Genomic DNA, 12,377 nt, shown 5'->3' with positions numbered 1-12,377 from the left:
TACATACATATATTTAATATTTTAATTTCACAAAACTGTATTTCCACTTAAAGTCACAGCAAATAAAGTAATATGTATTTTACATATTCATACATACATATGTACGTACATATGTGCATGTGTGCCGACTTTCTTTTTAATTAAAAATCAATTAACCTTTTGAATTAACTGCGCAGCTTCGCGTGTCATTGAATTTGCAACGGATTTTAATGCAGCAGAACGTATATAAATATTTACACATCTACTTACACATACATACATACATATGTACATATAGGAACACTTGTTCGTATTGAGCGTTGATGTTTTTGGTGCCGCAAACAAAGCTTTTGCACTTGCCGTTGACACAGTTGTTGTAGTTGCTTGCAGACTTTATTTGTTCACGTATGTTGTTGTTGTTTTCCCACTATATTTCGGAATTAAATCGTGTTGGTACTTTAATAATTTTTTGTTGTTGCTGTTATGCCTTCAATTGAGATATTTTGTTTGTGTGCATTTTTTCGTATTTCATTGTTTTGAATTTTTTAGCGCAAAACTATCTTAACTTATTTTGTTATTACAGATTTTTCTTTTCTCGCCACTGGCTTTTATGGCTTCTTTCATTGGGAGAACCGCACACAGCAACACTTACCTACTTATTTGAAATATTTACGCTATTTGTTGGGGAGCAATAACCGGTTTCTAGCAACAACAAATGCACTGACATAAACGACCGACCGTATGTCCGACGAGTACACGTACATTCACACATATATATGTGGTATATACATATGTATTTATGTATGCATGTAGAGTATGTAAATAAAAAGGTAAGCCAGAAAGCCAAGCAACGAATAACGTTGGGAAGCCAAACGTAAAATAAATAGATAGGTGAAAATCAAAACACTACGTAATGCAACTAGGCAACGGTTTTTGGGGGGTAGGACTTGTGGGCACTTTGATGGTAGTAAGCAAAATTCCAATGCGCGCGCCCTGTGACAACAAAGAATGCTGCTGCACTGCAACTTCGTTCAGGGATAAGAGCACAACACACAAAAGAGCAGCGCGCCGAAGGCTTACCAGCAAAAATCGCACTGAAAGCACACAAAATATTTCACTGGAAGGTGAATATGCACTGCAACACCAATTGGCTCGTAATCACTAACATTTGCTTTGGAACAGATGCAGTTTTCTTGTTTACATTTATTTTCTCCTTTTAATTGCACAATTCACTAATTGGGTTGGTGGCGAGCACACAAAATGGTTTGCGTAGATAAAAGCAACAGTTGCTAGCAATATTTTGTATGGTTGCTATATTGTTTCGTGCGTATGTCGGCTTGCAAGTGAACGACGACAATCGGATTCAACAACTCAAAGAGAACTGAAGCTATGAGAGCGCGTACAAGTGGTGAAGTACCTGTTTGATTCAACAGCTCTGCAGCTGGTGAGCCGGCTCAGCGGTTGACGCACTGGATGGCTAGTTAACTAGCTGCTTAGTGGATTGGTGACTTACATTGGAAATGTAAACTGGAAATTTATTTGTGGATATTGGAATATTTCGAATTGGAAGACCTTAGCGGAAATGGCCACTGGGCGGTTATTAAAAGAGTTAAATATCTGCGCTTTGCTTGGCAGATTCGAACTGCGGAAACATTATGAACAAAAAACTTAATTAAAGTTAAAATGGTTTATAACACACGTACGCATACATACATATATATGTATTTATGTATGCGTACGTGTGTTATAAACCATTTTAACTTATATATGTATTTATGTATGTATATGTTTGTTGGCAGTTTATTGTTTTATTTTGCTGAGTAGCAACGAGAAAATTGGCGTTGCCATATGCATTAATGATTAAAATTCAATTAATTCAATTATAAATGCAAATATTGTGAAATACTATGATACCTATGTATGTATGTACTATGTATATGTAACCATTAATTGTAACAAATATTATTTACAGCAGTTCAGTATTAATGCGCTTATTAAAAAACTTCTCATTGTAAACTAATCAGAACGGATCTTACCGATTTCATATCCGCCATTTTCTTGTTCGAAAATTCGAAAAAGAAGCAGCACGCCATCTTGATGCTAAAATGGATTAGGTGTAAAGGAAACAAGTCGATAACAAAATTAGGCAAACCAACTTATAAAAAACTCGAAGTCTAGTTAATTTATTGATACAGTTACACTATATCATATATGCTTCTGCTATCAGATTTAGCCAAACTTTAAACCAAAATTGAATATTAATATTAACTTTGGAAAGTTATATTTTTATTTTATTTTACTATTTATAATAAAAACTATTTTAAATATGATCTCATTATTTAAGTAACATACATATGACTTAAAATTTCACTTTCTCAAAATCAGAAATATGCAAAATAATAAATTAAAATAAATTAAAAATCGGCTGTTTTCTAATTTCAATAACCATACAAAAGTACTTATATAGTATATACACAACAGATGCTTATGTTCGTGTAAACATGCAAATGTGAATTGTTGTAAAATATAAAAAGAAAATTTTATCGTTCATTTTGCAGCGGTTGCAGTAAAAATTATAAATTGATAAATGCTACTGGGACCGATCCTTCGTAAGATATCAATTGCAGTAATTCTCTTTACCTTGACGATTTGGCGATACTCTCCATAACAATAAGTCAACTTTAAACTTGTACGAATAGAAAAAATTTAAATTACTACGAAAGAGTGAATAAATAATATCACCATCTTCATTTTGTGAAAGAATCTGTTGAAATAAAAGTTTTTCATACCAGAAACTTGACTTTGAACGATTTTAACTTACCGATCCAAACGGGGTTAGATTGCCGAAAAAACAGCCCTTGGTCGGATGAAATCCGAGTCAATTCCGGTGCGTAGAACCGGCTGTCGTGGGAATCGTTGACTTTGAACGATAGTTTGTCCCGCTGATCATATGCGCATACATACATATACATATGTATGTATATACAAGTATATACTTTCTAGGGTCTCCCCCTATGCATACTAGCGTCATCACCCTGATAAATTAAAGGATCATATTAGGGGAATCCGAAAATTTTACTCAGTGAGTGCTACGCATTCCAAGGGCTTCTTAGCTTTTGTCTCCATCACGCAGAAGCAAAACATATCTCACTATTTTTTTTTTTATTTCAAGCAGTAAATGGAAGTATGTATTGTTATATTTTCAACTTACTGAGTCAAAGAATATCTTAGAAGAATCTTAAGAGTAAATAAGTGGTCCCATTAAGCTTATTGTGTCTAAATGACTCCTGTCCTCGAAACCTGAACAGATTTTATCCGGTCATCGCCTGTAAACTCGTCAGCAATACTCAAATTATTTGAGGCATTTTTTACCACCGCTTCCACAACAAAATATCAATGTGTCAGCATTTCAAAGAATTGTTTAAAAGACAGCGCAAAGGAAGGAACAGATTTGGGAATAAATTCACAATCGCACTGCAGGATTCTCACAACTCATTAGTCGGATATTTCTAACTCTGTTGGATCGGTGAGTAGCAACATACTAACTGGACTATATTTTGACGAACAAGCATATTTGCTTTTTTTGTGCATTTTGTATTCGTAGTAAACGATGTTTTGAAATAATAGAGTACTTAACTGCCGAGGATTATATTAATTGAGTCTAATACAAAAGCCTATTTTTATTTTTTGGCACGTCTTGATCCACCCCCAATCAACACTCCACGCCATATATTTAAATTTAAAGATAATTTTTTATTTGTTTAAAAAACAGGTTTGCAGGTCAGATTAAAGTTAATTATTAACATAATCACTTAAATTCTCGATGGGTACAACATCTGTAAATAAAAGACCATTATTAATTAAAAAACAATATTCTCTTAATACCAAATTTCATTTCGGCACTTACAATGCGAATGCGGTGACCCATGGCGTGACCAGGCAAATTTCTGTTGAAACGTGCACGCACAGATCCAGTGTTTCCATGCAGGCGAGTCACTTTACCCCAGATGGCGCGAATTCTGGTCTTGCGTTCTGGGTGTTGTGGCACGCACTTCTTTGTCTTAGCTTTGTAAACATACACACAACGCTTGCCAATGTAGAATTGACCGTGTTCCTTACGACGAGCACCTTCAATCTACGAATTAAAATTATTTATTATTTATAAATAAACGTTACACCTTCAATTCATTTGCTACACATACCTTCAAGATAGCCTGGCTTTCGTGTTGGTTGCGGAGACCACGCTTATAACCAGTGAACACTGCCTTGGCAAAAAGACGGCCATGACGCTTATATTTGGGTGCAGCCACAGGGGTAGTAGGTTTCTCAAATTTGGGGGCTTTAGCTTTGGGTGCCTTAGCCACTTTTGGAGCTTTTGACGCTGGTGCAGCAGCGGGTTTTGCTTGTGTGTCAGCCATCGTTAACTACAATTTATTTAGAAGAAATATGTAATTTATCACGTCTTGTTATTGAACTGCCTAAATAAATTATACGCAAGTAGTCGACCATACTAAAAGCAAACACTTTCTTCAAACCATAAACTTATGCACAAATAAACCACTACACAATTGGTATTCAAAGTATGAATTTTAATCCAAGAACATCAGACTTCTCTGTTTAGCTTTCACATAGCCAACTACTTGCGTGCACAGAAAAACATTTAATTTCTTGTTTTCCGTGCACATTTTAACAAATTAGAAAAGTTTTTCCATATTTAAAAAATATTTTAATTGAGAGAAATAAAATTCGCGTACGTACCGGAAACTTGACAAATGGAAAGAAAGGAAAAGAGAAGGCATGAAAGCAGCAATGAAATGTCAAAATCACACATTCGATGGGAAATTTTTTTCCTCATCTCAAATGCCTCAAAAAATTCATTACGAATGAGATGCCAATATGTAAAATTTAACCTTATATTGTTGTGTTGAAGTTTACTTCATATATTTGTGTATCTACGTGTAATAGTTTTTAAATATTTCATAACATAACAGGTGTTCAATAATTTCAAAGATATATTTTAAAAGTCAGTATGTAAGGCGTGAAGTTGAAAGACATATTACAACATAAATCGCTGCCGTAAAAGCCACAAGCGAAGAGTTTATTTCAATTTATAATTTCTATACCCTGTACGCAAATTCTTTCAGTTTCAATATTTCGATTATCACACAAAATTGTTTACTTCGTTCTGTCGTAACGAACGTGTTTAATGAATATCTCCAAAAATATATTCAATTAACTTTGGCTTAGGATGAAGAAGAACACACATATTTACCAAAAACAAAATATTCCTAAAATGTTGGGAGCTGAATAATGCTGATAGTAAGACAACAGAATATACTTATCTTTTTCCGTTTCTGAAATAAATAAAATTTATTAATTAATTCTTAAATTACATATGTATATTGAGTTATATAATAAGACGGCAACACTGCTGACTTGCTTAAATCTTTTAATATGCCAGATCAGAAAAAAGTGAAATTTTAGGGAAATTTCCATATTTTATTTAACATTTAAATAATAGTTGAAAGTTATATATTTTTTTTTAACTATAAAAATTTGTATTAAGTGAAAAAAATTCAAAATATTGCTGCCAAAATATTATTTATAATTATAATAATTTTTTGTATTACCAATGACTTATATTTTTTTTGGACCTGACAATACCTCATAAATATCCACGAAAGACAACAATAAGAAAACAAAACAAAAGCATTTCACCATTCTAAATAAAAAATTTGTGTTGTGTGGTTGTATCTGAAAGTTTGCCTTGCTAATATAAGTAAAGTTGCACTTTAACTAGGTGAAACTGCGTAGTAAATCGATTTAATACAAATATGAGCAAAAAAGTTGATCATCCAGAGCTGCGTGCACAGTTAGAAACTCTGAACAACAAAGAATTGCATTACAAGTGCGTTGAACATGGCATGAATGTACCAGTTGCCGACTCAACACGCGATGTCATCATACGCAAATTAATAAAATCGATCACCGGTGATTCGAACTTACCTTCGCCCAAGGCCAGTAAAAAGCAAGTTGCTTCGCCAAGTGAGCGTCGTAAGACCGTAAATGTGACCGTGCATGTATCCAGCGATGAGGAAGAAGCGGGAAGACAAAAGCAACGATCAGCAATTAAAAATAAAACGCGCACCCAATCCCCAAAAGGCCACAACGTAACATTTGATTCAGTGCTGAATAATAATCGCAGTAATATAACTGCTACAAAAGCAACAACGGTACATCAAATAGCCAAAAGTGCTGATACAAATGCCAATATCGGAATCGGATTTGGGAACAGGGCAAGAAATGTGCCTCTTGAAGTACATAATCTAAATAATATTAATCACGATATTGATGAAATAGAAATTATTCCCAGTAATCTCGATGATGGATATAAATCTACTTCAACTAATTTGAACTTTAGTCAAACACGTACTTATGGGCAAGATCGGAGAGAGATTCCTATCAGTACCTACAAATCATCATTACCAAATTTGGGATTCAGCCAAACACGCACTCTGAACACTACTCAACAACAAAATGACGCAGAGATACCTAGACAAGGATTCTTTTCAACTCCTCCGGAACATACCATTAATAGACCAGTTGGTTTCTATAGTTCAGGATCCCCAACTAATTCTTTCAATATTGAAAATATGGCCAGTCATTCTTCGACACTTGGTGGTAGTTTGGGAGGCTCATACTCAAAGGATCCAGTATTTAAGCGTCCAACGGCAATTTCTAAATCCAATGTAACTAATACCACTTACAATCAGGCGGATGCACAACGTTTATATCCGCGGTTACCAACTGATTTGCCTACGCCCTCGTTGTACACAGTTTCACCGCCGTCTACACCGGATTCTCAAATGTCTACTGAGCGCGGTCGAGCGCCTTCACTAACAAAGTCAGGTGTGATGACGACTTCATATTACCAGGAAATTACACCTGTAAAGGAAGTAAAGCATTTTGAAGTAGAAAGTGAAGAAGAGCCCTCGATAGGTGGTGGTGGCGATTATAACCGTAGAACAATCCCTGTGACTACGAATTACGATCGAAGCAGCAGTGTTGCGGGCAATAAACATGGCTCAGAAGCGCATTTACCTTTTGAACCTCATTTACAGCCCTCTTTAAACTTTTCCTCGCGCTATACGAGCGCGCCTTTAAATAAAGAATCAAATATTCCAAGTAATTTATCACCCAAAGCACAGTCGTCACCAAGTGTGAAACGCTATTCAACAACAGCACGTGCAAACACCAGTTACACACGCAGTGTTGACGAACCTGACAGCTGTTCGGATGGTGAACAATTGTCCGGCGATGAGATATATGTACAGGATAGCGAGGAGGAGGAATACTTGGCTGAGGGTAGGAAAATATACAGCAGCTATGGCAGTAATAAAATACAAGAGCGTGTACCATATCGCCGCAGCAATTCAGGGAGGCTAAGCGCATCACCCGGTCCACGTTACAGTGCAGCCGCAATGGGACGACACTCACTGAATCCTGACGACGATGACGATGATGTTAACGCTTCGTTAAGAAACTTTCTAACGACATTGGATCGCAAATATCATATTAAACAAATGTTATATATGTTTGCCGTATTCGCACTTGCCGTATTTATATATGTAGTTTTCTTTGAGAAAACTGCAGTTGATGAAGACAGTTCTTGATGTGTAGGCAATGTTAGAAGAATGAAACTACAAACCGGTCGTTATAAACTGCTATGCTAAACCGGCTAGTTCGAAAAGTAGAAAATATTAATTTAAATCTAAATATTCATCTATAAACCATCAAAATTGCTTATATTCGAAATTAGTTGTGTATTTTGTTATGTGTAATGACAATTTAGTTTTTCGTATAAACAAATCTAATTTTTATATACATATGTATGTGATTAAAAAGTAAGAGAAAGAAACTTTTTCGTTTGTCAAATAAATAAATAAATAACAATTTATGTACATAAATCTTAATGGTACTCAAATTCAAAAAATATATACATACATATAATTAATTAATCTAAATAACTCAAGGGGAATATTACAGATTTTTTCATTATGTTCTTATTTGCTGCTAATTCTATTTAAGTACATTTATGTATTCGTATTTATCTATGTTTGTATGTACTGCACAATATTTATATATTTCGTTTTCGTTCAAAGTAATAAAGCGCTAAGGCGCACACAGAAAGCAAACTGAAATGTGTTTATTATTATTTTAGTATTGCTGACGTCATCGATTTTTTTTGGACTTGGTAATATGCTACTTATACTACGTCATCACAATAGAAGAACTGGTTAACGTTTAAAGCTGAGAGCGAGTGATTTTTGAGTGGATAATTTTTAATTTCCAATTTTCGTGGTGTTATTTATTCATGACCACACATTTTACATTAAAATCCATTTTGTATGTAAGTTTATACATGCGTATGGATTAATATAAATGTTCTGAAAGAAAGAATTTGGTGAAAGTTTCTCCTATTGTACAAAATTATCATTTAATAAACAGCTATGAGACTTGTACGAAGCTCAAAATTAGAATTTTACTCCCCAAGATGTAAGCAAAATAAATGAATATTTTTAATGCTTTGAAACTCATGAAATACTGCGACGAAATAATGAATAATTATACAGATATTCCAAATTTGCACCAAACAAGGTAAAATAATAAAAAAACGTACAAATAAATGTTTAAATGTTCAAAGTTATAAATTTGTTTTATTTTGTAATAAACATTCTTCATTTTATTTTCATAACCTTAAAATGCTTTTGATTTTATATAAATATCCAATTTAATTGTTAATTGTATAAATACATATTTTCTTTTTAACATAAAAAATAGGAGAAAAAGTTCATTATTTAGCCTACTATTTACAAATTGAAATTAGAGTAGAAATTTAGATATCATTAGATTTAGTTTAAGCGGCGTGACACTGTTATGGAAAAGCTTTCGTGTACCCGTAAAATTCTTTGAGCGTTTAATGTGTTACAGCGTTAAGAGTTTACAGCTAACTTTACAAATATTGTACAAAACCATATCGATTTTCAATTTTGCAAACTGCTATGCATTAAATTAAGAAAATAAAATATATATATCCACAATCGAGAGTACATGCAAACAATGTACACGCACTACTCGTATGATCACATGGCAACATCAACGCATGCTCTTCACACAGACTTAATATTATTACTAATTAAATAAAATAGAAGAGACCTAACAACAAACCGACTAAGGCTAGGTATGTGCTAATGTTTTTTACTCGTAACTTTTGCCTGAGAATTATGGTACGTCTAGTTGAAGTGGAATTTGAATTGGAACGGTGACCCGTGATGGAAGTGTGCAAATGGACTGCCGCCGCGGAAGCCCCCTTGCTGTTGATTTGCTTCGGGATCAAGAGGATCTTGACCCATGTCGAATTGTTTCCGTTTCTCAGGATCAGTCAGTACTTCTTTGGCCGCCGCGATATCAATAAATTTTTTTTCTGCGATCTTCTTCTCATCATCTTTGAAATTATCGGGATGCCATTTTTGTGCCGCTTTTCGGTACGCCTTGATAATTTCTTGCTTGTTGGCGGTTCGTTTAACGCCGAGTATTTTGTAATAATCCCGTCGCTCCGCTTGTTTTTGCAGTCTTTTCGCTTTTTCAATACCTTCCTTAGCACGTTGCAGACTTTCGTCCATTTCCAATGCTCTTTGGTAATCATGGACCGCATCGTCGTACATTTCTGAGCCAATATAGGCGTCAGCGCGTTCACAATATAATTGCGGATCTTTCAATACATCGAGCGCTTCTTTACAATAACTTAAAGCTTTGGCAAACTGTTCGTCTCTTGTATAACACGTGCAGAGAAGTCGCTTAGCCTCGTATATGACCATTTTTTCGTTTTTCTCCTGCTTTAGCACAGACTCAGCAGAGTTAATACAATCTGCATATTGTTTCTCCTCGCGAGAATTCTCCGCATTTGCCAAACTTTTTTCTACTTTTCTAAGCTTCTTATAGAAGGGGAAGCAGTCTTTATGTTCTGGATCAAGATGTAAACATTCACGTATCTCTTTCAACGCATTTGTAGCTTGACCCATTTTGTATAATAACAATGCAATATTATAATAACCTTCTGTGCTGTCTTGTGAGAGTTTGTTCACTGAGCGGAGATCGGATATGGCAGATGGTAGTTCATCTATGGCAATGTAAGCGTCAGCGCGTGCTTGACGGAACTCAATAGACCATGGAGAGATTTCGAGTAATTGTGTAATCATTGGAATGATATTACGTGAATCGCCCCTATACCGAAGATCCTTCACAATTTCCCACTGTTCAATAGCAGCCTCAATCCTTCGGAAATGCTCATTGACACTCTCATTATAAGGATCTTCTTGCAACTGTTGAATGTAAAAACGTGTGAGTAAAAGTTTAAAATTATGCTTGTTTCTGTACTCACCACATGCTCGAAGTCGTCGCTGGCTTGTTCATATTCTCCACTTTTTAAATGCACAATACCACGCTGAATCCGCGCAGCTACAAAATCGGGCTTCAATTCCAACACCCGTGTGAAATCTTGTATGGCGAAACGGGCCTTGCCAAGCGCCAGGTAAACGGTGCCCCTTTTGAATAGCGTCAAGTAGTTGTTAGGATCGCCCTCTGGAATAGTAATGATTACCAAGTAAAATAATCAATTACTTCCTATCTAATAAAATTTTGTTACCCACCTACAGCTGCGTGATAATGTGTTAGCGCATCGGCCAGCTGGCCTCTCGCTAAAAACTCTTTACCGAGCTCCAGATGGTTTTCAATGTCAGCTTGATTTGGCACAGCGTCTGCACCTGCAAATGTTAAGGTTATGTTAGAATTAATGTTATCGCTTTTGGTAAGAACATCAAATATAGTTTATTTGCACAGTTGGCATAATGTCAATCAAATTTATGGTATAATTATATAAACAAAAATCTCATACTGCTTTCCTTTATTTAATTATTAAGCCAATGGACAGTAAATATTGATTTCAAGGTTAAAATCCATTTGTGCGTTAACAACAATACTTACCTTCTAGAAATAGTTCTAATAACAACAACAAAACACAAGCTGCCAGCTTTCTTTCTCCGGTGGCGAAAGGTAGCATATCATACAGCGGCACTACCATTGTTGTGGCCTAACTCTAATTTAGCTTCCACCAGTAGTTGTTGTTAAATGTATTTAATCTCCAGATATAATGTATAAGTGATACGTGTTGCAGCCACTTTCTAAATATTCTTTGCTTTGCAGTTTCAACAACTGCATAAAGATATGTATGCTCCCAAAACTTTGATTTGGAGTTTTCTATTGACGACAAATTTTATAACTAAATAGTTTCATACGCCCACTTTATATAAATTTGCTCCCTAATATAATAAATTAACTCTTGTTGTTGTGCTTCTTCTTTGGCTAACGACTTTACCAAATGATTACGTTTAATAAAATAAATACTGCTTAACTAAATTTTTTTCTACTTCTTTTGAGTAGCTTCTTGTCAAACACACGTCAGTCGATTATATTTTTAGTTCCTGCGCAACAGCTCGATGCTGCATGGCTTTAATAGTTGTGTGCGAGACAGAAATAGTAGGTATACAACTGATTATCCGGCATTAAACAGTGTTGCATTCTTTATGTGGTTCTCGCTGATTGGTTGTTGGAACTTGAATTGTTATCAACTCTGGCGAATTTACCTTTCTCGACAATAGCTGGTATAGGTGCATCACATACTGTTATTTCACAAAGTTATTTCCGGTAAGATTTTTATTAAAACTTTATAATGCAGTAGTAACGACTAAAATAGAAAAATGGGCTGGAACAAATCTATTTGTTTATACATATATCTTTTTGATCTAAAAAGTAAAATATATAAAGTGGAAAATAAGTACAAAACTAAAGAAATTTTGTAATTCTCCACTAAACATTTACTACAGTAATGGAGGTTTTAGCAGATGAGAATTAGTTTAAGTACAAAAATTACTCATATTTTTTTAAAAAAACTACTCTTTTCATTTAAAATAATATTTTATGAATATGATTATGAATGTTTTTATATACACTGGCTGTGTGAACAAAATTCCTTTTATTTATAAACACACATTTGCAATGCAACCTGAGCCAACACTATTTAAAATCGTTAACAATTAAAAAAGATATAGAGCGTGGTACCCGCTTCTATTTCAATGCTCGCAACTGTATATAAATTACTTACCTTAATCGAATCTTAAAGTAATACAAATTTTTATTTAAACAGTTATTTCATATATTTCAAATTTTCAACAATGTACAATTTATTGTTTCGATCGAGTTTTTTTTTACTTGTGTAAATACATTTCAGAAAGTTTGGCCCATCTGTTTTTGGTGTTACTAATTTTTTAAAGTAATAAATT

At 34.4% G+C, this 12,377-nt stretch overlaps 3 protein-coding genes across 3 annotated transcripts; 1 reads left to right on the top strand and 2 right to left on the bottom strand.

Annotated features, from left to right (window-relative positions):
- Positions 1-3,711: 3,711 nt before the first annotated feature.
- Positions 3,712-4,781, bottom strand: LOC120766552 (60S ribosomal protein L35a). Its single transcript, XM_040092136.1, has 4 exons — positions 4,738-4,781; positions 4,182-4,403; positions 3,887-4,114; positions 3,712-3,815 (listed from the first exon to the last, which is right to left on the bottom strand). Exons 2-4 carry the CDS (start codon positions 4,395-4,397, stop codon positions 3,792-3,794), a joined length of 468 nt encoding a protein of 155 aa, XP_039948070.1. The 5' UTR covers positions 4,398-4,403; positions 4,738-4,781; the 3' UTR covers positions 3,712-3,791.
- A 914-nt stretch (positions 4,782-5,695) lies between these two features.
- Positions 5,696-8,180, top strand: LOC120781418. Its single transcript, XM_040113635.1, has one exon. It carries the CDS (start codon positions 5,814-5,816, stop codon positions 7,650-7,652), a length of 1,839 nt encoding a protein of 612 aa, XP_039969569.1. The 5' UTR covers positions 5,696-5,813; the 3' UTR covers positions 7,653-8,180.
- Positions 8,181-8,867: 687 nt separating this feature from the next.
- Positions 8,868-11,495, bottom strand: LOC120782224 (dnaJ homolog subfamily C member 3). The gene is made up of 4 exons (XM_040114388.1): positions 11,023-11,495; positions 10,689-10,802; positions 10,421-10,620; positions 8,868-10,361 (listed from the first exon to the last, which is right to left on the bottom strand). Exons 1-4 carry the CDS (start codon positions 11,117-11,119, stop codon positions 9,273-9,275), a joined length of 1,500 nt encoding a protein of 499 aa, XP_039970322.1. The 5' UTR covers positions 11,120-11,495; the 3' UTR covers positions 8,868-9,272.
- Between the last annotated feature and the right edge of the window lie 882 nt (positions 11,496-12,377).

Source organism: Bactrocera tryoni, chromosome 1, assembly GCF_016617805.1.
Source record: "Bactrocera tryoni isolate S06 chromosome 1, CSIRO_BtryS06_freeze2, whole genome shotgun sequence".
NCBI classification, from domain to species: domain Eukaryota; kingdom Metazoa; phylum Arthropoda; class Insecta; order Diptera; family Tephritidae; genus Bactrocera; species Bactrocera tryoni.
This window is presented reverse-complemented; position numbering and strand designations above follow the sequence as displayed.